At 41.9% G+C, this 26,132-nt stretch overlaps 1 protein-coding gene across 2 annotated transcripts; it reads left to right on the top strand.

Moving 5' to 3' along the window:
* The first annotated feature begins 303 nt into the window (after positions 1-303).
* Positions 304-23,923, top strand: ZNF410 (zinc finger protein 410). Of its 2 annotated transcripts, XM_065403029.1 has the most exons (12): positions 304-346; positions 1,939-2,126; positions 5,298-5,433; positions 5,634-5,852; positions 6,144-6,335; positions 7,457-7,616; positions 8,895-9,076; positions 12,247-12,336; positions 19,820-19,945; positions 20,608-20,745; positions 21,436-21,571; positions 23,114-23,923. In XM_065403029.1, exons 2-11 carry the CDS (start codon positions 2,094-2,096, stop codon positions 21,561-21,563), a joined length of 1,404 nt encoding a protein of 467 aa, XP_065259101.1. In that variant the 5' UTR covers positions 304-346; positions 1,939-2,093; the 3' UTR covers positions 21,564-21,571; positions 23,114-23,923. The 2 variants fall into 2 exon arrangements, with proteins under 2 accessions (XP_065259101.1, XP_065259102.1); XM_065403030.1 differs by lacking the exon at positions 20,608-20,745.
* The last annotated feature ends 2,209 nt before the right edge of the window (positions 23,924-26,132 follow it).

Here is a 26,132-nt window from a genome sequence, read left to right as displayed (position 1 = left end):
CAGGGAGACCACGGCGGCGGGAGCAGGGTTAACGGCCCCACAGACACCGGCATTCTTGGTATAGGCAGTGCCACAGCCGCGCCCGGAATGCGTTCCGGGTCACGGGGCGATGTGATTCCCCCGTAGGAGAGGGGCTGGTGCAGCGCCAGAGCTATGGGGCTCTAGGGCCCCATCCTCGGCTCCCCTTCTCCCGCCCAGCTGGAAACCGGAACCGGATGTGGTACCCCCCGGGTCATAGAATCGAGGCCTTAGCCTGCCTGGAAAATCGCCCAGACCATAGAGCTGCGGAACGCCTTGGCATTTCCGGCTTGGGCTCGCGTCACATCCGTGCGGTTCTGAGATGCCGGTAAGAATTGTGGGGGGAGTTAGAAGGGGGTGGGGGGTCCCGAATTGGGGGGGTTCACGCGGATCAATCCCTTCCCCGGGGCTCTGCTGCTCCCCCGAACCCGGGGGCTCGCGCGGGGCGGTGCTGGTCCCTCCCCTTTCTCGGGGGCTGGAGCCCTCCCCCGCGGGGCTGAAGCTGGGGGGTGGGGGCTCAGAGGGGAACACACCCGGCAGGCAGCCGCGCTGAGGGGGAGCCTGCCCCGATGGGGGCGGGGTGGGAGCGCGTGTGTGCCACGAGCCCCCCCATTCCCGGCCACACAGCTGTGCCTTTGGGTCGTGGGGCCTCCCTCGGTTCCGTCCGGCCTGGCCTCGGGCTCTCCCGGCCTGTCGCTGCCCACCTGTCTGTCTTCACGGCGTTGGCTTATTTCGCCCGCCAGCTGCTCTGGGCTGTGAGACTGGCTGTGGTGCTGGTGTGTGTAACACTGATGCCAGGAAGGGTCATAATGAAATCTCAGACAGCTTTGGAAGGGCTGCAGAGCGGCAGTAGGGACCCGGGCTTCTTCGCTCCTGTAACTTAACCAGTGCAACTTGGTTGGTCTCTGCATCCCTTAGGTAGTAGCTTATTTCACTGGGTGTGATTGCCACTGACCAATGAATGACTCAGCCAAGTCTGCAGTTTGAAAGGCAAAGGGGAACTTAGAACATGAACAAAGTACCAGGAGCCCCCTTGAAGCTTTAATTCCTGTTTTTATTTAGTATGATTATTTACTTATTAAGTTCAGAGTGGGCTTGTCACTGTACAGTTAGTACAAGACATGGCCTCTGCCTAGAGCATCTTACATCTGGACAGACAACCCCTGGGGAGTCCTACGGGAGGGCTCTATCATAATTTCTGTGAGAATGAGAACTTGTGTTTTTTCAGACCATTATGTTTCTAGGACTTACAGGAAGCTGTAATATTGATGGAGCAGGAGAACTGGAGATAATATTTTCTTGCTGATTCCTTTCACTAGTATCTGAGCACTTTCCAGAAATGGGAACAAAAATATATCTAGCTTCCTTCCTAATCTGTAGAAAAAATAGCATGATTAATTTATAGGTGCAGTGTGTATGAGAACTGAGGTGAAATTAAATCAAAACATCTGTGAACATCAGGGACTTTTTGACAATCAGAAAACAGATGACTTTTTGGGAACAGGTGGGCAGAGTTTCTTGATTATGGATCCTTGGCTATGGAATTTCATTCCACCAACAATCTGAATAAGCCCAGATGTTCTCAACAGCCCCTGAAGAATGGCCCGGGAATGCTTCTCTGTATATAAGCAACAGAAAGTACTGCTTTTTTAATTCTGTGTAGTCTTAGATTAGATAATAAAAGGAAGGCATAGAGACTAGTTTTTTAAAATTGAATTAGGCTTTAGTCTGTTTTGTTAGCATTCCGATACCATTGTGATAGTACTATAAACACCAAGATGGGTAAAAGACAGAACTGCGAGAGACCGTCCATATTGACAGGGATTTTGTACTCCTTAACAATACCTATACATTTTTTGACTTTGATTCATGAGTGATAGGTCTCAGCTGTTTACACTTCCATTCTCTTATTTGTTTTAGGTTAAATTGAATATCTGCCTAGCACCGCTTCTTGCAGGAAGACTGCACTGCTTTAAGTCTAGGAGACTATGAGAATAATCAGAGGGGACCGTTCACTCTGAATTCTAAACTTGTGCCTTGCCCAGAACAGCTGCGGGAATCGGAAACTTGAATCAATGTTATCGGATGAGTTAGAATCCAAACCAGAGGTAAGCAGGTCAGAACTGGGTTAGTTCCTGACTTGGTTTCTGTTTCATGGTCCAACTCTTAAGTTCAGCAGAAGATGTAGTTTGCCATTTAGATAGTAATTCCTCAAAACTACCTAAACATAGCAGATAATGATAGCACTCCATATATTTAAGATTGCAGAATATTTTCTCTTGTAATCAGACATTATTTTCAGTGGTTTATAATATTGTACAATATTGACTTTTTGGAGATATATACATTTTAGTTTGAGCAAAGTCTCATCAGCCATTTCTGAATAAAATAATGGTGGGTGAGAAAATATATCCCCTCCCCCCCCCCTTTTTTTTTTTTAAATCCTTGTACCAACTTCTTTCCCTCCTACCAGAGTGACACTACTAGATTCTGGGGGGTTGGGTTATTCCTAAAGTTCCCAAATCTTTGTTCACAGACAGCTGGCTGTTCACATGGTGCTTGTGGCTCCCCTTTCATTCCAGCTGTAAAATTGCATTAAAAGAAACTAAAAAGGCATTACATATCTTCTTAATGTGACTTTTCCATGCGATCAATCACTGTCATTGTCACAGGAATATTATGTGATTGTGAATGGGAAGGGAGGTGTCCCTGAGACTATTTCTCTATTAAGATGTGACAACTTTACGAAAATGTTTGCCTAGCCTTGGATTTTTTGTGGTGGAGGTGGAAGGGGGTCAATTTAATAATGTTTGGGAGAAAGGATTTAAATAAAAAAGCCATTGTGTTGTTTAAGAGCATCTCTTTGAGAATGTTTGTAATAAGAGAGATTTGTTGTTATTACCCTTTTGCCTGCTGCTTTTATCCTATTGGTTTTGCATACCGGTTTGATATCATTATGCTGGGGAAAATAAAGAGACTCCCTGTTCTAGGAGAGACTTTCTGCTGTTGCTTTTGGTCACGTTTAATGGCCTAATGTTAGTACATGTGGACGAATGGTTTGAGCCAAAGCCACCTTGTAGGGGGAGAAAATCCTTTTTTTTTTTTTTAGTATCTCTATATAAGAAGCCAGGCCACATTTCATTATGTTAATATATATTTCATAGCAAGGCAGTTTGCAGTAGGGACTATGGATATAATTTAATATTTCATATTTAATCTTTAAACAACCACTCCAATAACTCTGAATGACTAAGCTATCTAGCAATGCAAGTCTGTTAACCACACCCTGTTGTTGCATCTTGTCTTAATCTAAAAAGTAAGATCTCAGGAGAGGGAATATTTTAATATGTGTTTATAGAGCACTTGGCAAAATGGTCCCCAATTTTGATTGAGACTTCTGGATGTTACTTGTATTATAACTAATAAGAATTGGTGATCTATTAAATTGGGTTATGGATTCTGGCTCAGTTCATCTTGCATATGGCCATCTGAGTGCCACACCAACTTAAATTATCTTCATAATATCGTAGGGAGGTAGGGGAACTGAGCACAGATAAATTAGGGCCTGAAATTTCAAGGGTCCACTAATTTTCGGTATAATATAATGCTCAACTTAAGATGCCTAGGACCTAATTTTTCAGAGGTTTAAAACACTGGCAGCTCCCATTGACTTTATTTGGATTTGTGAGTGCCCATCACTTCTGAAAGTCAAGCCCAGAGTGTGTAATTTTGGGTACACAGGAAATGAGGCACCCACAATAGTGACTACTGTCACAGTTTCAGGGTAACTGCACCTGTATTTTACCCTGCCCCCACTCCAGGAACGGCCAGAATGGTCTTCATCCATCGCCTGTCTCTGGATAGGGATCCATGTCCCATTCCCTCTGACCAAGGGTTTTAAGGCTGCACAGCTCCCTGCCTTACACTGTGATATCCCCAACAAGCCAGTCTGCCTAAAGGCCAGAACCTTGCTTTGCTTTCTCTCTGAGGGCTATGAATATATGTATTGCCAGCAGTTACAAGTTACCACACAGCTCTTTCTAAGCAAGCAATTTTATTCTTAAGATAAAAGCATTATAAAGAAAATGTAATAAAAACGATAAGTAGATTTAAACACACTAACCATATCAGGAGTCGTCCATCAGTCTCCTGGGGCTCAAATAGGCCAAAGACATTCCAACCCTTCTGCATGGGTTGGGGCCCCATTGGACAGAAGGTCCTGTCCATTTGCTGGATCTGAAAGAATTCCACAAGTCAGTTCAAGCTCATTCTTTTATATCAAAAACTTTTTCTTTGCTTCATAATGTCTGGAAAACCCACCCTGAACCAGTATATGCAAACCGCCTAGGGCAGGGGTGGGCAAACTACGGCCCACGGGCCGGATCCAGCCCCTCAGGGCTTTGGATCCGGCCTGCGGGATTGCCCCCCGTGGCGCCGTGGGGCCCATGCCGCTCTCAGAAACGGCCAGCACCACTTCCCTGCAGCCCCCAGGCAGGGGGCAGAGGGCTCTGTGTGTTTCCCTTGCCTCCAGGCACTGCCGCCCGTAGCTCCCATTGGCCGGGAACGGGGAACCATGGCCAATGGGAGCTTCGGGGGAGGTACCTGGAGGTGCGGCGAGGGCAGCGCACGCGGATCCCTCCGTCCCCCAGGGGCCGCGGCACTTCCTGGAGCGGCACTGACTTCATGATTAGTTTCTTGTCAAATTTTTGGTTCCTGCTCCAAACACTTGACACACTAGGGTTATCCAATAATATTTTTTTATATTGACAGCGCTCCCTACTGTTTTACTTCCTACATTCTTGAAAAGGGCTGATCCATTTTCAATTTAAAAAAAAAATTGTTGTTAAATCAACTTGAGCCAGAGATTAAACATGAAAAATTTTGGATTGAAAGGTTAGAGCTTGACAGTGATAAGGGACAGAAAATGAGGGTTATAATGGCAAGTAATGTGCACCCTTAATAATAGACATCACTACTACCTATAGTGAGCTAGGCTATTTTATTGAATTTCTAAAGAAAAATCAAGATTATCAATCTCATGAAATAATTGGGGATGTCATCCATAAATGGTAATATTTTCAATTATGGGCTCAGTCCAGCTCCCATTGAAGTAAGTGGGAAGACTTTCATTGACTTCAAGGAATGTTGGATTGGGTTCTGTGTGTATTACAAGGTAGAGGAAGCCTAACTCAATGTCTTTTGTTATCTCATTGGAACCTTGTGCTATAAACTGGTTTGCTCACTGCTGAATCCTATTTTCAAGATCCTCTCTTTTTCAGCTGCTGGTTCAGTTTGTTCAGAACACATCTATTCCACTGGGGCGGGGGCTGGTGGAATCAGAACCTAAAGGCATCACCTGTCTCTCCCTCCTTCCTGTTACTGAGACCTCAGAATGCAACAGACTGATGTTGCCAGGTAAAATCTATGGTACAGGTTTGTGTGGGAGTGCTATTTATATAGCTGTCTCTACTGTGCCACTACAGCATGTTCTCCCTACTTTTTGCTGAAAAAGGATCCTGGTGGTGGAGGGATAGGTTCAGAAGAGTTATTAGGACTTTTTCATTAATGGTGGAGCTTTGCTACTTAGAGTTCCGTGATCTCATTCTCTTCACTAGATGATTCTCCAAGTCACACTAACTCCTCCAAAGATGTTCCTTCATCTGCTGTCTTGAGAAGCCTTCAGGTAAATGTAGGCCCTGACGGCGAGGAGACAAGGGCACAAACTGTACAGAAACCACCTGAGCTCCTGTCAAGTCCAGAACCTTCCAGTTTATTGCAAGACCTCCAGCCCAGTGACAGCACTTCCTTTATTCTCCTCAACCTAACAAGAGCAGGTAATTCCCCTTCCTGTTGTCATCTGGCTGGATCTGCTTCAGACAGTAGAATGCAGAAGATACAAATGTATCTTTGTCCCAGCTGCTTATGATGGGGAAATATGAAATTTTCTGGGTGTTAGTGGATATTTTTCAGGAGCATGTAACAATCAGCAGCTTCCTACAATACAGAGGTCTGTGGAGACTTAGTGCAGATATTATGTCTGTACCATGGATATTAGACTCTGAGAAGCAAGAGAGTCCCCTCTCATTTACTATCTTTCTGTCTCATGGAGCTGCCATCTTTTCCAGGCCTGGGCTGTCCAGCAGAGCACCTTGTGTTCGTTCAGGATGAAGCAGAGGATTCTGGGAATGACTTTCTCTCCCATGACAGCACAGACAGCAGTACCCCATGGTTTCTACGAGTGCAGGAATTGGCCCATGACAGTTTGATTGCTGCCACTCGAGCACAGCTCGCAAAGAACGCCAAAGCAAGCAATAATGGTAGGCGATGTGCTGATACTATCTTAAAGATTTAACCTTCTGTGAAAGGCAACTGGCTGTAGCTTTAGTTGTTTATCCTATCTGATTGCAGGATAGTTTCTAAATAGACAAAATCATTATAGAGGCATTGTTAGCATCTCTATAGTTAAGGCTGTATTGAGGTTTTCTGTTAAAGCAAGGTTTCAGTATCTCTTAGGGCTGAAAACATACAGATTTAATTTTCTAAGAAAATATGTTCAGTAGTTTGAGTTCAAAGGAGTTCTTCAACTGTAATACCTCCCCCGAAGGTATCTCCCCAAAATCTTCTGTGGTGAAGACTGATGCAAGACAATCATTTAATTTCTTTGCAATGTCCTTACCTCCTTAATTGCTTCCTTCGTTCCCTGGTAATCCAGTTGACCCACCAATTCTCTTGCAGGCTTCCTGCTTCTGATCTGCTTAAAGAATCTTTTGTTGTTTCTTTTTGTCTACAGCTGTTTGCTCTTCAAATTACCTTTTAATCCTCATAATGTCCATTTTTCATATTGCCTGCTTTATTTTATGTGCCTTTCTAGTGGCTTACCTAGGTTTGGTATTCAGTTTTCTGAGGGATACCTGTTTGAACTATTAATTATATTGTGATCACTTAATGGCTCAACTACAATTATATCTTGAAATAATTAAGTCAATTAAGTCCTCTTCTGTGCTCTAGAATTAGTTGTTCCAAGAAGTCATCATTTAAGGTGTTGAGAAATTGCTTATCCTGACTGAATCCAGAGGTGACATTTGACTATTTAATATTTGGATAGTTGAAGTAACCTAATATTACTATTTAGTTGATATTTATGGCCTCTGATCTCTCAGCATTACACACTCCCTATCATTATTCTGATCTGGAGGCAGCTGATATGATATGGTACCTTGCTGGGAATAGTTTATAGACCTGGAAGGTAGGTAGATATGTATGTGGTCCCTGCAATGGGCTGGGTAGCAATATCTAGTTTGTAGGACTAGGTAAATACATGATAACCAGGAACACATCTGGTTTATAGGCCTAGATTATACTAGGGGTTATCCTGTTTCTTTCCTCCAGTAATCCATCTCCTCTGTGGACTTTGACAGTGTTTTCTGTTCTGTTCTAGGTGAAAGTGTTCATCTTTGCTCAGGAGATGGGCAGCCAAAAGATTCCAGCCCCATCCCTCACCTGTCCCGCGTAGAGAAGAAGCTGAAGTGCACAGTTGAGGGCTGTGATCGGACATTTGTGTGGCCAGCCCACTTCAAATATCATTTAAAAACTCACAGGTGAGTAGAGCAGAGATCTCTGCTATTGTGACCTTGTTCCTGTTCTTTATACAAAACATCATTATTAATTTCCATTGTGTAAAATCTTTCTTCAAAGCTGAAGGGCAACAGGAAACTCAAAATTGAGTAAAATCCAGATTTAGTTGCTGAATGGTCTCACTAACAAGGGTTATGGTCAGCACACCTCCTGCACACTCTCAGCCTGGCTGGGAGGGAATACAGTGCAGAAAAAAATTTATTTTGAAAATTCCCTTTGTCCTCCATGAAATCCACTGTGGCTTAGGGAAAGTTGACATCTTTACAAAAAAGCTCCTAGTTCATAGAAAACACTGTTATTAATGTAAACTTGAAAATAAAATAAAAAAGTGCTGCTGAATAGGTTGGAACTGGCCCAAGTATTTCTGGAAAAATATTGAATGTTGGGTTTTTTTGGTGGAAGGGAACACACAAAGAAAGTGGATTTAAATGCATGTTGCAGCCCAATCTCAAAGTCAGGAAAACAGGATTGTTGGATTTTGAGCCTCCTCACCATGGCACTGTTTCTCTTATATTCACACCTATCCCAAGAAAGAAAAGACTCAAGCGTTCATATTAACTTAACAAAATAGAGAAATTGAAAGGAGTAGTAACTGTTTGCCTATCTCTAAATTTGGCTCTCCCCTCAGAAACTAGAACAGTGTGAATGTATGTGTTAGATTATCTATATGCCACATAAATTGAAAAAAGTAAGCCAGATTTAGGCTCTTCCTGCTGGTCGTTAATAATATTTTAAAGTGGAGCTATCCTTTAATCTAAAATATCCTGTGTGATGGACAATGTTAACTCAGCTTCCCCATCTCATGTACATGTAGCACTCCTATCCCACTCCCAGCTATAGTAAGGGTGTTGCTACACTGGTATATAGGGGAATGTTATCACATCTGTGCATTATGTTGCCTTGCACAAGGTCCTCTATCCCAAACAAAGCTGAGGTTGCAAAAAACCTGTGATATAAGCCAAAGAGGCTTGGATTTATTTTCTGTTTTATTTTTCCAATAGATTTTACAACTTCTGACCATGTGATAGAAGCTCCTTGAAGAGTAATCTAGTTAAATACAGATTTAAGCCACTTACCTGGTTAGGTCACTTAATTTCCTTGTACCTCGATTCATTTCAGTTGAAAAGCGAGTAAAAGGTAGAAACCTTGTTTAAAAAACAGATGTGGCAACAGAGTTGAATGTCCCTGAGAAAATATATTGTTTCATAACCCGTTGCTGTAGTTCTTTTGTTGCCTCTCAGGAATGATCGTTCCTTCACCTGCCCAGCAGAAGGCTGTGGGAAAAGCTTCTATGTCCTGCAAAGGCTGAAGGTGCACATGCGAACTCACAATGGTGAGAAACCATTTGTCTGCACTGAGGTGGGCTGTGGGAAGCAGTTCACAACGGCTGGGAATCTGAAGAACCACCTGCGGATTCACACTGGTGCGTTTAAATCACAGATCTTCTTTATTCAGGAAACACTCCCCAAGAAATGGTCCAGGGAGAGCAGTGTCCATATGCACCTTCACTGGTGTCCTCATCTTCCAATTTACAATTATTTATCAATGTGATTAACCAGCTGTTTACCTGTGCAGTACCCTACATAATTCCTCTCTCTTCTTGGAGTTTACACCCTTCAGATGCTGTATACTTTTATCATGTTCCTCTTTTAGTTGTCACTTAGCCAAACTATGTAAATTTCTGTTTTCCCTCCTAAATCAGTCCCAGGACCTTTTTAAATTCTCAGAAGACTGTGGTTCCCAGGTGGATGATAACTGAAAATTGGCTTTTAAGGGTTTTTGGAGAAGTCATTCTAAATTCTTATGAGTGAAGAGGCAAAATAGGTTGAGATACTTGTCCAAAGTGAGTCCTGACCTAGCTGCATGTCCTTGCTGCTGGGAATTTAGATATACAGTCCTAACTGGACTAGTGCCTGATTCAAGTGGTGGCATATATTTGCTTTGGTATAAATTAAATGAGACCTAAAAATAAAAGTTGATAGAATCTAGATTAATTTGAATTTAGCTCCCTCATTACCTGTGCTACTTGTAAAATAAAAGATAAATATGTTGAGAAATGTTTACAGAGGCAATGTTTAGAGAGAGGAGAGGATCAAAAACCATAGCTGAAAGGTCTAATAGGAAGAAGCAATGATAATGTTTAGTACAGCATTCTGATCATGTAAAGTGCTCCACAAATGCTAATGCTAACCAGGGTGTACTGCTACATGCTTGGCCCTCAGGATCCAACTGGACCTGAATTCTTTGACAATTAAATTTAAAATAAAAAATGAAGGTTTCTAATAAATATAAAAATGAATAATTCAGTCGTACTGTAGCCTCTGTTTGTTGTAATATACATTACATTTATTTTTAAGTGGCCACACATTTTCAGTTCTTAATATGCTGCAGATTTTTACATTGACAATACAGAGCTGCATCATAGAAATTGGGGGACTAGCTGAAGATCTTGGCAGCTAGGTAGTGGGAATTTGGGGCTTTATATTCCTAGAAAGGTGCAGGGAGGCAGTGTGTAATTGAGATAATGTGCTTATCTGGATGTGTCTGCTAAAATGTTCAATAGTTTAATAGTCCCCGACATTGACATTTAAACTAAAATCTTTACGTTTCAGTGTTAACAATAGACTGAAATGTATGGGGCAGTCTGTGTGTCTGAGAATATTGTTTGAGACTGGAGACTCAGGAAGACAACATTGCATCAGTTCTTATTCGGTTAATGTTTTAAAATTATTTTCACAACTACAAAGGCTGAAAACAACTTTATTAAAATGAAAGCTCAGATTTTGAGTAGTTCCACAAACACTTCTGCAGCACAGAACATACATGCTCCACTCTCATGTTTTATTTATATCGCACCAGCGTGCTATGTGCTTTGTAGATGTCTATGAAGACAAGATCCGTGCTTTGAAGAGTTTACAGTCTAACTAGAGAATATACAGTTGAAGGATGGGAGCTGGGATGTAATGGAAAGTGATATACCTGAATAGTGAAGTTTTGCATATGTAGTGATAGTGTGTTTGTGGTTGGCTTTGGATTCAGTTTTCTACTTTGTTAATCTTTCTCTGCAGGGAGGGCTAAGCTTTGTTGGCCCTGGTGTCGCGTATACTGTGGCTTCAGAACCCAGCAGAAAGTAGCGTATCTAAACTAAAAAATGTCTCAGACCAGTTGTTCCCAAATATGAGTGGCTAGCAATAAGTGGCAAATATTTGCTTCGGTATAAATTAAATGAGACTTAAGGAAGTTGGGGGAACCATCCTCATGTACCAAACATGAAGACGGTTCCAAGTTGTGGTTGTGTTCAAACAAACCCACCATCTATTTCTATAGATGAAACTATATGCTGAGCCACTGATTGGGTGTCATCAGTAATAATTTTTCTTCCTAATATTTCTATCTTGAGCAAGATTGCAGAAGTTACATAAGTGGCTGATGAGAATCTTGTGCACGCTCTCACTACCACAGCACCGGTCAGAACATGTTACATGAATCCCTTTCATTCAGATATATCAAATACCCCAATAGCTATTAAGCCAAGCAATAAATTGCATGGGAGAAGAGTTAGACAGAGGAAGTCACATTAAATACATGAGCACTCTTTTCACTGATTTACAAAATTACTGGATGAAGGGTGTAATATACATGGATTTTTCTATATCATCTGACACAATGTCTCATTAGTCTTGTGTGGAGTATTTCAAATTGCCTTGGCAGTGACTGACGCATAGCATGAAATCTGACTGTAGGGCTGTGATTAAGGGGTAATAATAAGCAGCAGTGTACTGAGTTGTGAGCAGCTCTCTAATGGATGCTGCAGGCATCTATTTGCCCTAGTTTTATTTAACATCCTCGTTAGTGACCTTGAAGAGGGTTAAGAACAGGTTAATGAAATTCATAGATGATTATAAATTGGAAGATGAGAACACCGATGAGGTTGGAGAAATACAAAGGGATCTATAAAGATTAGACATATGAGAAGGAAATAGCAATGAGATTCAGCCTAGGAATATGAAAACAAATACATCTGGGGATTAATAAGCCCAAACACAGATATTCTGTGGGAGGCAGAAAACTAGGAAGCAGTAATAGCTGAAAGAGATCTAAGAGATGATAGTAATCAGAAAATTCAGCTATAGATTTGAAATACTGTATGGCAACAAATCAAGCCCATGTGATTTTTAGAGCTGCATAGAGATAAGCATGACATCTCAGAGCAGCCAGGGTTGTAGTCAGTGTCTACGTAGTTCTTATGGAACCACACCTGAAATATTGTGTTACTTTCTGGGCACCTAAATACTGGAAAGATGTTTTTAGAAACAGATGGACAAGCTGAGCCCTGATTGGCTTCTTTTTGTGAGTCATAGGCTGGAAATGCTATGGAAGAGTCACATTCAGCCTAGAGGAGAAGGAGTTGCAGCATAGAAGAGGTTGCATGAAATAAATTCATAAGGAGTCTGCCTTCTTGGTGAACTTTGGTAGCTGTAATGTAAGGCCAAGGGGGAGGAATGAATGTAAATCAGGGATGTTACAAGAGGTTGGAAGATCAAATGAAGTAAAGGTCTTAATGCCTAAGAACCTGTGTTTCATCCAATACAGGGGAAAAGCCCTTCCTGTGTGAGGCACAAGGATGTGGTCGTTCCTTTGCTGAATACTCCAGCCTTCGGAAACACCTGGTTGTCCACTCAGGTAGGGTAGACGAGGCCTATATGCTACGTGTCTGTGTTGCAGTATTTTCAGTAGAAAATCCCCTATTTTCTGTGGAACTGTTCTTCATGGTTTTTTTTTTTTTTTTTTTAAGTACTCCCTTCATGGACACCATGTCCTCTACCTGGTACCTGTCCTGTCCTGGATCTTGTGATCTCCACCGTCTGCCAGTCTCTGTCTTTATAGGATCATAGAACCGTAGGCCTGGAAGGGACTTTGAGAGGTCATATAGTTCAGTCCTGTGTACTAAGGCAGGACCAAGTATACTTAGACTATCCCTGATAGGTGTTTGTCTAACCTGTTTTTAAAAACCTCCAATGACAGGGATTCCACAACCTTCCTTAGAAACCTATTCCAGTGCTTAACTACCCTTATGATTAGAAAGTATTTCTAATATCTAAGTTAAATCTCCCTTGCAGCAGATTAAGCTGATTACTTCTTGCCCTTTAAGTGGACATGGAGAACAGTTGATCGCAGTCTTCTTTATAACGGTCCTGAATGTATTTGAAGACTATCAGGTCCTCTGTTTTCTTTTCTCTAGATTAAACCTATCCATTTTGTTTTTTAACCTCTCATAAGTCAGGTTTTCTAAACCTTTTATCTTTTCATTTCTCTCCTCTGGACTCTCTCCTGTTTGTCCACATCTTTCTTAGAGTGTGGTGTCTAAAACTGGACATAGTACTCTAGCTGAGGCCTCATCAGTAGGACAGTAGCCTCCCATATCTCACATATGACATTCCTGTTAATATACCCCAGAATATTAGCCTCTTTTGCAGCTGCATAACATTGTTGGCTCTTATGGAATTTGTGATCCACTATAACCCCAGATCCTTTTCACCAGTACTATCACCTAGCCAATTATTCCCCATTTTGTAGGTGTGCATTTGATTTTTTCCTTCCTAGTATTTTGTCTTTATTGAATGTTATCTTGTTGATTTCAGACATAAGAACATAAAAATGGCCATACTGGGTCAGACCAATGATCCATCTAACCCAGTATCCCGTCTTCTGACAGTGGCCAGTGCCTCTCTCCAGTTCTCCAGTTTGTTAGGGTTGTTTTGAATTTTAATCCCCTCCTCCAAAGTGCTTGCAACTGCTCCCAGCTTGGTGTCATCTGCAGATTTTATAAGCATACTCTGCACTCCATTATGCAAGTCATTAATGAAAATATTGAATAGTACCGGACCCAGGACAGACCCCGGTAGGCCCCCACTAAATATGTCCTCCCAGTAAGACAGTGAACCACTGATAATTCCTCTTTGAGTACAGTGTTTCAACCAGTTTGCACCTTCCTTATACTAATTTCATCTGGACCACATTTCCCTAGTATGCTTATGAGAGTGTCATGTGGGACTGCGTCAAAAGCCTTACTAAAATCAAGATTACTCCTGGGGGAATTCTGCACCACTGCGAAATGCAGAATTTTGCAGAAATTAACGTTGTGCGTGCAGAATTTCCTTTCTCCCACAGAAATGGGCTGCAGTGTTGCTGGCTGCCATGAGGGGCAGCTGGACCTGGCAGAGCCCAGCTTGCACATAGAAGACACAGCCGGGGAGGAGAGGGAGTTAGAGGGTTCCTAGCAGCTGCAATTCCTAGCATGCCCTGAGGGAAGGAGAGGGTGGCACACAGGAAACTCCACACAAGCCTGGGACTGAGCAATAGGCTGTTTCTCTCTCTGAATCCCTGGGCTCTGGGGAGGGGGGCAGGTGTCTGGGCTGGGGGGTCATGGCTGGGCTCGGGGGGGTGGGGGTGGGGGGGGAGAGGGAGTATGATGGTATCTGGGCCAGGTGTGCTGTGCGTGGCTGTGAGTGCAGGGGTTCGGGTGTATTGGCTGGGGGGGGAGGGGGAGGGGGAAGCCTGCAGATGGGCTCTGGGAGGGGAAGGGGTTCTGGGTATCTGGCCCCCCACCTGGGCTCTGGGCTGGGAAGGGGGCAGAGAAACAGGAACTCAGTTGTCATAGGGGTTTCTTTAACTCTCCACTCCTGGGGAAATTTTTGTGTTTGCCTGTATTGTTACAGACATACTTGCTGACAGGTATTTTGAAATAAATTACCAAAATAATTGAAACCGGTATGATTATGTAGTGTTATTTTGACAAATTTTGCAGAATTTTAAAATATTGTGTACAGAATTTTTAATTATTTGCTGCAGAATTTTTAATTTTTTGGCGCAGAATGACTCCAGGAGTAAAAAGATTGACTAGTTCTGCTTCCTCTCAAAGGAAATTAGATTGGTTTGGCACGATTTGTTCCTGATAAACCCACATTGGCTGCTACTTATCACCCTATTATTCTCTAGGTGTTTGCAAACTGATTGTTTAATAATTTGTTTCAGTATCTTTCCAGGTAGTGAAGTTAGACTGAGTGGTCTATAATTCTCTGGGTCCTCGTTGTTCCCCTTTTTAAAGATAGGCACTATATGTTTGCCCTTCTCCAGTCCTCTGGGACCTCATCTGTCCTCCATGAGTTCTTGAAGATAATCACTAATGGTTCTGAGATTGCTTTAGCTAGTTCCTGAAGTACCCTAGGGTGAATTTCATCTGGCCCTGCCAACTTGCATACATCTGACTTTTTATATAAATATTCTTTAACCTATTCTTACCTTATTCTTATAATTTGTGTTCTTTCCATCTTGTTGTTGTTGTTAATTGTGTTAAGCATCTGGTCACAATTAACCTTTTTTGATAAGACTGAAGCAAAATAGGCATTAAACACCTCAGCCTTCTTGGTGTCATCGTTATTTGTTCTCCTTCCCCACTAAGTAGTGGACCTACACTTTCCTTCATCTTTCTCTCTTGCTCCTAATCCTATTCATAAAACCTCTTTTTATTGTCTTTTATGTCCCTTGCTAGGTGTAACTCAGTCTTTTCTGATTTTGTCCCTACATGCTTGTGCTATTCTGATACTCAGTGTGACGCTGACAGCCCAGCAGATCAGAGCCATAGGCCAATTCACTTGTGTGTGAATATCAAAGAAATGTTAAGTAGTCTAGTATACATAGACCAATTCACTTGTGTTAACAGATATTGTTTTAACCTATCTATATTCTGTTGATTGCTATCATATTACATTATGTATATTCCTGTACTTAATTAACCCTAGATCAAAAGGTGTATTAGTTATTAAGATGAGAATTTACTTGATGTGTAAACTTCATGAAAACTAACGAAGGACTAATGTGTGCTATTACATTACAATTTACATAGTATATATCCGGGTGATTACGTTTACCCATCAAACACAATTGGAACCTTGGAAATGTAAATGAAGAAGGCTGCTAACTTTAAAGCATGGGTCATTCTGTTGAACAATGGAAATCTGCAGGCTCAGTATGCATTTAGTCAACAAAGGAGAAGCCCATGCTGTGAATGAAAGCACTTCCCAGATCGCTTTTCATGGAAAGGAGCTATAAGAATGGATCCAGGGAATGTTCCTGTATCTCTGAACTATTTGGACACTCACAGGGAAGTGTTCGAGATGCAAGACAGAGATCCCCAAAGTTATTTTGGGTAACCCTGAGAGACTTATAGAAAACTAGCAGATTACCCCATCTCTGCTGTCATTTTGGACTTACAAACTTATTTACCTGGTAATGTATTTTACCTGCTTCTAACCTTTCAATAACTCATTTCTTTTTTTTAGCTAATAAATCTTTAGTTAGTTTACTAGAGAAATTGGCTGCCAGCGTTTTCTTTGGTTGGAGATTGAGAGTACCCATTGACCTAGGGTAAGTGACTAACCCTTTGGGGTTGGGAGTTGTCACTGTGCCTCAGCGGGTCACAACTGAGAATACCAAATTCAGGACAAACTGCTGAGAAATAGGGCAGACACACCCCAAAACTGGTGGTTATTCTCCCATAAGATATACCAGACCAGCAACAGAAGTAAACTTCTGTTTCACCGTGATGAGTGGTTATTTAAAACCAGTTTCATCAACCAAAAGGTTCTTCTGATCCCAAAGGACCAGCCACATACCCAGGTCAATATATACAGTAATTCAGGTCTTACCTAATAATCATGCTGTTGCCAATCTTTAGTGTCTAAAGATTTATTTATAAAAAGAAAGAACGGTGAGAGTTAAAATTGGTTAAAGGAATCAAACACATACAAAAATTGCAAGGTTCTTGGATCAAACTTGTAGCAATGATGGAATAAACTGCTGGCTTGTTAACTCTCTGGTTGCTTCCAAATCATTGAAAGGTCCACTAGTCCTTTTTATTAGAATGCTCCCATTAGTATAAGTTCGTAGTCCAGAGGTTTGAGCAGGAAAGAGGCAAAATGGAGGTGCTTCCAGGGCTTTTTATAGCTTCTGCCATGTGGAGGGAAACCCATTGTTTCAAACAAAGCCCTCCACACAGCTTGTGGAAAAATACAAGTAACAAAAGATGGAGTTTGGAGTCACATGAGCAAGTCACATGTCCATGCATGCTTTGCTGAGTCATAGCAGAGGCCTTTACCCATGTCAGGTGTGGATAGGTTTCTTCCATGGTTCATTGTGTTCGTTGATGAGCCATCAACTTGAATACTCCATTCACAATGTGCTGGCCAGACTTGGATGCAAATTACCCTGTGGGTGCTACCACAGGAGCAGACACATTTGAAGTACAGGTACATAGTCAATATTCATAACTTCAGCTACAGAAATGATACATGTATACAAATAAAATTCCCCTTTATTTGGCATTGGTGAGGCCTCATCTGGAGTACTGTGTCCAGTTTTGGGCCCCCCACTACAAGAAAGATGTGGAAAAATTGGAAAGAGTCCAGCAGAGGGCAACAAAAATGATTAGGGGGCTGGAGCATATGACTTATGAGGAGAGGCTGAGGGAACTGGGATTATTTAGACTGCAGAAGAGAAGAATGAGGGGGGATTTGATAGCTGCTTTCAACTACCTGAAAGGGGGTTCCAAAGAGGATGGATCTAGACTGTTCTCAGTGGTACCAGATGACAGAACAAGGAGTAATGGTCTCAAGTTGCAGTGGGGGAGGTTTAGGTTGGATATTAGGAAAAACTTTTTCACTAGGAGGGTGGTAAAGCACTGGACTGGGTTACCTAGGGAGGTGGTGGAATCTCCTTCCTTAGAGGTTTTTAAGGTCAGACTTGACAAAGGCCTGGCTAGGATGATTTAGTTGGGGATTGGTCCTGCTTTGAGCAGGGGTTGAACTAGATGACTTCCTGAGGTCTCTTCCAACCCTAATCTATGAAATAGTGTAATAATATTCAGCAAATCAGAACTTTTCCAAAGACCTCTTACATGACATACTTTGTACAAGATTTGTTGCAATTATATAACGGGTAGGAACAATGATCTATGTGGTCATATTTTAATCATATAACATCACAGGAGTAACCTAATGTGATGTGATATTTGGCGTAACGACCAGTATCACAAAGTCCAATTGTCTGGATGGTAATATAGGCCGGAGTGCCTAAGGGGGCTATCCGTGACTCCATGGTAAGGCTAATATAGAGAGCCAGGAGTTCACATTTGTTACTGGCTTAGTGAAATCTAATTATAGAACATACCACCACTTTGGGGTGTCTGCCTTGTTTTCTGACAGTCTGATCTGAGAGTGGCACTCACAGTTGTGAGCCATTCCAGACAGCGTGACACTCATCTTTAGCAATTTGTTCCTTTTTGATTTTCAGGCCATTAAAGAGCTTCTGATGCAGCCATGATTCCATATTATAATTCTTCACACCAGGATAGTCTTCTGTTGTGCCTTGAATATAGTCTCTTTGATAAAATGCCAGCTCTCCTGAACTTGTTTTTCTCTTACATTTTCTTCCTATGGAACTTGCCTACCAGTTCTCTGAGTTTGTTAAAGCTTCCTTTTTGAAGTTCATTCTCCTTATTCAGGTGCTCTCACTCCTTTCTTTCCTTAGAATCATTACGTCTATCATTTTGTGATTACTTCCCCCAAATTGTCTTCAGATTTGCAACTAATTCCTTCCTGTTAGAATCAAGTCTAAAATGACTGTCCCTCTTGTTACTTCCTCCCCCTTTTGAAACAAAAAGTTGTTCCCAACATATTCCAAGAACTCACTGGACATTTTGTGTTTTGCTGTATTACTTTTCTGACAGATATCTGTTAAGGTTAAAATCCCCCATTATTACAGGTGTTATGTTAATATTACAGGCATTTCTGTTATTCTAAAATTGCCTCATTCATCTCTCCTTCCTAGTTTGATGTTCTGTAGCAGACCCCTATCATAATGTCATCCTTTTTTTTTCTTCCCCATTTTATCTTTACCAAGAGATTTCAACTGGTCTGCCTCTCACCTCCTTCTGAACCTGAGAACAAGTGTATACATTCTTCATGTATAGTGCAACACTTCCTCCAGCCTGCCCTTCCTGATCAACCTATGCTTCTCTCTACCAATTTTCCAGTCATGATATTTATCCCACCAAGTCTCTGTGATGCCAGTTAGGCCATGAGTACAGAAACTAGATTATAACTTATCTCCTGCATCTCCTTTCTAGCTTATTCCATTTCTAAATTCAAAGGTACAAATATTTCACTGATTTATATAAAATATGTTATTGAGCCAGAAGCTACTCCATAGTTAAAGTTTTAAATAGCTTTCTACTATAAGACCGATTGTAACTTCTGCCCCCCATAATCAACATCACTCCATCTGAGTTCTCTCTCATGTGGTGGTTGGCCAGAGCAGGTTTGGAGGAGTGTGTGTGTTGGTTTTTAATCTCATGGTAATTGGACAAAGTGGGAGACAGGAGTTTGAAATAGCAGAGGTATTTTCACTTTTGTAAAAATTTCTCCATTCTCTTTTGAACGTCAAACATGGTCAGCAAATTCCAAATGTGGTTTGTTCTGGTGTCCTCAATGAGGCTCTGTGTGTGTGGGGGGGAGGGGGGGGTTGTTTTTGGTTTGGTTTTTTTGTAATTTTAATAGTTTCTTTGAACAACATCTCCACTGACCTTCCATCTGTGGGCCATGAACACCATTGTCCTGGTGAAAACTCTACACACTGGCCTTTAAGCAGCAAACCTACCTACTAAATAGAGGCTGGACACCAAACCCTGCCTCGTCTTTATGGTGTGGGCCAGAGACGGCAACATCTTTCAGACTGCACAAGACTCTGCCCCCATCCACTACCCCTCTTTTGGTCAGAGTACATTCTAGGTACAAACTAGAGATCAAATGTTTCCACATCTATCCTGAGTACATAGCCGGACACTGCAAATAACTTACACATCCTCACAAAACAGGGCTGAGAACCTGATAGTCCTCCTCAAGACTTGATTCTTTCAGCGCTTTCCAACAGTGATCTCTGAAGTGCTTCCCTTCTGATAGAATTACTTCTCTGTAGAAAACAGAAATGGATTTTAACCTGAATTTCAGTGCAAATGATGTTCTCCTTTTGACTCCTTGCTCCCATTTATTGATTGGGTCTTTACTCCCAAATTCAGAAGTAACAACTTGGTCTGTTTGTTTTTTTTCAGGAGTGAAGCCCCATCAGTGCCATATCTGTGGGAAGACATTTTCCCAGAGTGGTAGCCGGAATGTGCATATGAGAAAGCACCACTCCAGAATTGGAGCTGCTGGAAGTAGAGAGCGAGAGCAACCGGGTGAGAGAAAGGCATCCTCCCTGGGATGGGCGTGTGAGGAGGGTGCTCTGACACATGGGTGAGCAAGTGGGTATATAGGGGAGGTGGTGAGAGAGTGTTCTTACAGGAAGTGATAGGAGAGGACAGGCCGGTGAGGGTAGGCAGGTTGTCCCTCCCTAAGGAGGTTAGGGTAGGATGGAGAAGGGAATTCTTGTCTGGATGGGAGGAAGCCCTTCTTGGGAAAGGAGTAGGTAAGAAAGGTTGAGGGTAAAGGATAGAAGGGCATCTCTGTGTGACAGCCAAGGGGCAGGTGGGCCCTTGCTTTGAAAAATCTTGAATCTGATCTCTTTTGAAGTGAAGTTTGTGCCCTTCATACATACCTTTCCTCTGTTTTAGGAGGCCGAACCTATTCTTCCTATATAAGTAATTCACCTAACACATCCAGCTCTGCCTGTTTGTATTGCAGGTGTTCTAAGGGCTTAACATTTTAAAACTCTGGGAGTTCCCACCTGATGGTGTGTTGGAAGCACAGACCCAAGAGTGGGAATTCATAGGTGTGGGGTATCTTTGGAAAATAGACATTGTCACTGGGTCTGTGTGAGACAGAGAAGTCCCTTCCTCTGAGGGTGGTGGGCAGCAAGGGCAGAGTCTAGATAGTTCACAGCACGTTGTTTTTGTAACAGAGTCGCTGCTGGGCAGCAGTTTGCTGGAGGAAGCAGCTGTGCATAGTAAGAATCTGATCTCCGTGAACTCTCAGCCTCGTCTTGGCGTGGAGTCTCTGCACCTGCCAGATACTGAGTCTATTATTGGAGTAGAGGAGGGTGAGACCAGCTGCTCTTTTTTCCACCCCCTTATATGTGGTGATTGAAGGAGGGTCATTCCTCCAGTCTCACTATGATGCAGAGGGATGATTGAGTGTTGCTTTTACTGTGCACGTAGTGGGATGAGTAGATGGAGAATGAATTCTAAAGCTGGAGATGGAAAGGAGATGAATTTTTTTAGCCCATGTCCTGGGAAGGCATTGCAATACTGTTCCTGCAGCGCGTTCTCCTAAAACCTAAGATGTTTTAAATGTTTCAAGCAACAGGCCTTCCATCCTTTACCTTGAGAGACTAAGCTAATACATCTCACTATTAGGGCTGACTCTTAATAGCCTAAATAAATGTACTACTTAATATAATTAAATTATACCCACTGTGTTCTCTTCATCCTCCTAACTTAGTCATTTTGTTGAAGGCCGCAATCAAGTTTGTTTGGTGTGTCAAGTTCTTTAAATGGTTCTGGTATCTTTTGGATGTTCAGACTTTTTCTGAGCTAAAATATTCCCCATCTGGATTAGCTCTAGTATAAGTGTGCATAGCATATATATATATATATATATTGGCTCTTACGTGAAGAGCTCAGAGTTCTTTGATGCACTTAAATTAATAATCCCCAATTAAATATGTCTATTTGCAAATTGCAATCTAAATGTGTGGTGCCACTGCATGTAAATGTGTTGTGATTCACAGAGGTTCTTGCTGAAGCAACACCAGGAGCCCTCCAGTCAGCACCTGATGTGGTTTTGCCACAGTCTCATCACCTGGTCACCATGTCAACAGGGAGACACTCCTATGGGGTGTCTGCTTTACTACAGTAAATCTACAGGTCAGTTGAGCAGGCCTTTATTCCTTCTTTAAAGTTAAAAAAAAATCTAATGCTGCTGCTAAATTTCAGAATAAAAATGAAAAGTGTGTATTTTCACATTGCTGTTTCTAAGATATTTGTAGACCAAAAAAAAGACCCCTTTCTGGCCTTGGAACACAGCTTGTTTTGTTAGGATGATCAGAGATGGTTTTTAAGTTAATTATTTTGTTGTTTTTACTGTCAAGCATAAATTGAGTTCATGGTTACAATGCCAAGATGTGGGTAAATTCGTAGTACACTATATAATATTTAAAACTCAGCTCTTTATTTTAGCAGTACCATTTTCTCCCTTCTCTCCCCTCCCCACCTCCCCCTTTGTAAGGAGTAGTTTAAACTAAAAGGAGAATCTATGTTTGGAAATCTCTTTAAATGGCATCAACTGTTCTTCTTAGAACTGAATCAAAGTTCTTAAATTGTTTAAAAGTCCAATCCTGTTTGTCTTTAGGACAAGCCAAAACATACACAAAGGCAGAGAGAATAAAAATAGCAAAAGTGGGGGTGTCTGACTTGCAGTTCATTTGCTGGAAGATCACTAGCACAGTACAGAACCCAACTGCCAAGGTCCTGGGATTTCCAAAATGTTACCAAGACAGGCTGCTCAGGAATTGCATTTAGCTTCCCAACCAGATCTCGCCAAAATATTGCAATGTTAAATCTATTCTGGTTGGTTAAACTGAACTATTACTACATAGAAGGCAACAAGAGAAAGATATAAAATAGATGGGAGGAAACTTACATGCCAGAGATAGCTGGAACCTTAGCAGCTGCTCAGGACATAGCCATGGGGATAATGATGTCGTCTGGGTGGAATATCTTTCGAATTCAGTCAAATTATCTTATGTTATTAAGTGTTCCCCAGAACTGCCTAAAAGGAGTAGCAATCTTGTCCAATCAAAACAAGTTTTGATAGTTCACATAGAGACATTTCCATCCCTTTTAAGATTTTTTTTTTTTTTTTTTTTTTAATGGGAGGTTGCTGTAAAAACTCTGAAAACTGGCTGACAGACAGAGAGAGACTCTTATCAGCAATTTCATTCAGTTCAAGCAAGCTCACTTTGTGCCACTTTTTTTACTCCAATCTGGGCTTTCTTTCAGTTGCAATTTTACTTAATAGGTTTATAGATTAAGTTGGATCCTCCTGCCATTCTTTCTCCTCCCTCTCTTCCTTCCAGACACTTAAAAATTTTTAATTCAGAGTGGGGTTCAACATAAGTTTCCAGATGGGTGCCCAGGAAAATGAGTTTTCTGAGAACTGGGAGGCAGATGCTGGTGACCTGGTCCTGGGAGCAGGGATGCCTCCTTTGGCTGAATGTTGTGGCAAGCTTTTTAGAACAGGTTGGGTGTTTGTGGGTAGCAGGACAGTTGTGGGTGATTCGGAAGAATGTAGTAAACAAGTTCTGTGTGCAGTATACAGAGGACGTATGGGTTCTATGTGCAGTATACAGATAATGTTCTGTATGCAGATAAATGTTAATCTGAACTGAGTGTGTGTTGACTTTACAGTTACAAAAGGAAGAAGAAACCAATGATCTAGTAAGAGAAGACACAGGATGTAAAGATAGAGAACAGACGTCTGCGGGCAGATCTCTTCAAGGAGAGATGCAGGACCTGAATCCAGAGTACATGTTGTGCAGGCAGCTTACTTTTCATGACTTGCTGCAACAAAAACTAAACTGTCGTCCAGAATGGGAGATGAGATGTAGGACAGGAGAGGTCCTGGTTACTGAAGCAGATTCCTGAAGCTAAATTCAGGAGCCACTAATCATGTTGGACTGACAAGTGGGACTTTCTAAACCTGCCATCGGGAGGGATGCAGCACTTCCACCACTGCAACATCAAACCACTTTCACCTGAAGCTGAAGTTTGTTCACAAGCTCCAGCACGTACAAGGCATTAGTATTGCTTAAGCAACTAATAGGGGTTTTTCTTAGAGGAGAATATTTAGGGTGTTGTGGATTCTAAACCAGAGCATTGCAGTCCCATTCTTCTTTCTGAGTTTTGAAGGTTTATTTCCAGGGTGACCCTAACTAGAATCTGAGGCTCTTCCTTGAGGAGCAGGAGCTTCTCCACCACTCTTCCTTGCTTTATGAAAATATGTTCCCGAGAGTTCCACCTTGCCCCAGAGTCTGAGGCCAGACACAAGTTAGAGGATTACCTCAGAGCCAGCTCTGCTGCTTGCTTTGCCCCATATTTCTTCATTTCTAAAATGCTTATTAGTATGTTTAGTTTTTTTTATTTAAAAATCAGAGGTAGAAGATTTTAAGTGTTTACTGTATTGTAAATAAACAGCCTGTTTCGCTCTTTGGCTTCTGATTTGGTTTGGCAGAAAGTGTTTTTTATTTAAATTCTGTAAATGTAATACACCTCTACCCCAATATAACGCGACCCGATATAAGACTAATTCGGATATAACGCGGTAAAGCAGTGCTCCGGGGGGTCTGCACACTCCGGTGGATCAAAGCAAGTTTGATATAACGCGGTTTCACCTATAATGTGGTAAGATTTTTTGGCTCCCGAGGACAGCGTTATATTGGGGTAGAGGTGTAATTTGTATATCTTTCTCCCAAAGTGTGGCATAGACAGTATTTGCAGGGGTCACTGTTGAAAACATGCTAGGTAGCAGCCGGGGTGAGCACAGAGGAAGTGGTGTTCTAATCATGTTCCATCAATCCAACTAACTGTGGATCTTTCTGCTGTAATGGTCTGAGGTGAAACAGTTAGCTGTGTGGACATTTAAATGATCGTTATTAGACTTCTGAGTTAGCACCCCATTGAGATAAAGGCAGCAGTTTGCATCTTTAGGACGATATGCTACTTCCTGCCACCCTACAGGTACACCTCTACAAGCCTGAGTATAAATGGGCTTTACACAGAAAATGATTTGGGGTGGGGGAGGAATTCTGTTCTCCCCATCCCATCCAACCTAGTGGCATGGCACACACTGACAACACAGTCCCTTCACTACCACTACTTATGGGTAACAGGAGAGGCCTCTGAGGCCAAATCCAGTCCCATAGAAGGGTCAATGTAGTGCCCTGGCCACCAGACTGCTCACATCCTGAAACCTCTCTGCACAGAGTACCCCTGCCTAATGGAACAACAGCGGCTCTTTTGCAGGTAGGGACTTTTGCTATAGTGAAGGGACCATATGTGTTTCTCAGAGATACATTCTCTCTGTCTGCAGACTCAGGACTTGCATTGGTTCCACATTTAGAAGGTGCTTCAATCAGAAAGGCTAGAAAACTTAATTATTTTTTTTTTAAATGAAAGCTTAGATTCTATTGAGACTCGGCCAATGAGAAGGACTGCTACCCTGCAGCACTGGTGTGTGTCAACTCAAAGTTGGGGCGCTGGCTTAGCTGGTGGAAAGGAAAGTGGCAACTCCTGCACCTACCTTATTTTTTTCCAACTTAAAGGGCATGAAGAGAGAACAGAGTGAGGACAGGGTGGCACAAAGAAACAGACATCTTGCAAAAAAATTAAAAAGACATTTTAAAATCTTTTAATCTCAAAGTGCTTTGACATAATGCACATTTTCAGAAAATATTCTAATTGTCAATGAGACTTACCCCCTAAAAACACAGACCCCCACCCCCACTGTTATCTGAAGGAAGATCTCTATTAGCTGTCAGTTATAGAAATACCCTTTATATCATTTAAGATGCAAGCAGTGGAGTGGACATACTCGTATATCGTGCTTGGTCCCACTGAAATCTATGTAGAAAAAACTCTCAGTAATGTTAATGGAGGCAGGCTTGGTCCCCTAACAGCCACTGATATCAAGAGGAGTAGAACTGGTCCCCAAACCATCCACAACAAAAAAGCAAACTAGGGAAATGTGGGCTAGATGAAATTACTGTAAGGTGGGTGCAAAACTAGTTGAAAGACTGTACTCAGAGTAGTAATTAATGGTTGACTGTGAAACTGGGGGGAGTTTAGTAGGGGGTCTATTCTGGGTCTGGTAAAATTCAATGTTTTCATTAATGACTTGCATCATGGAGTGGAGAATATGCTTATAAAAATTTGCAAATGACACCAAGTTGGGAGGGGTGCAAACACTTTGCAGGACAATTAGAATTCAAAACAACTGTGACAAATTGGAGAATTGGTCTGAAATCAACACAATAACATTCAGTAAAGACAAGTGAAGAGTACTATACTTAGGGGTGCATCTAATTTTTTCTTCCTACAAAAGGGGGAATAACTGCTAGGTAGTAGTACTGCTGAAAAGGATTGGGGCGGGGGAGGGTAGAGTGGCTCACAAAGTGAATATGAGCCAACAATGTGATGCAGTTACAAAAAAGGGCTAATATCAGTCTGGGTTGCATTAACTGCACTGTCCTATGTAAGAAGTGGGAGGTAACTGTCCTGCTCTATTTGACAGTTCTGGGTGGCACGCTTTAAGAAAGATGTGGACAAATTGGAAAGTCCCAAGAAGAGCAACAAAAATGATAAAAGGTTTAGAAAACCTGATTTATGAGGAAAGATTTAAAAAATTGATGTACACCTCTACCTCGATATA

This window comes from Emys orbicularis, chromosome 4, assembly GCF_028017835.1.
Source record: "Emys orbicularis isolate rEmyOrb1 chromosome 4, rEmyOrb1.hap1, whole genome shotgun sequence".
NCBI classification, from domain to species: Eukaryota; Metazoa; Chordata; order Testudines; family Emydidae; genus Emys; species Emys orbicularis.
Note: the sequence above shows the minus strand (reverse complement) of the source record. Positions and strands in the feature narration are given on the sequence as shown.

Excerpts from the sequence above, each read along its gene's own strand:
- ZNF410 (XM_065403029.1), top strand. The coding sequence starts at position 2,094 with ATGTTATCGGATGAGTTAGAATCCAAACCAGAG. Across the intron at positions 6,336-7,456 it reads CGCCAAAGCAAGCAATAATG|GTGAAAGTGTTCATCTTTGC; the intron begins GTAGGCGATGTG and ends GTTCTGTTCTAG. Across the intron at positions 9,077-12,246 it reads CCACCTGCGGATTCACACTG|GGGAAAAGCCCTTCCTGTGT; the intron begins GTGCGTTTAAAT and ends CATCCAATACAG.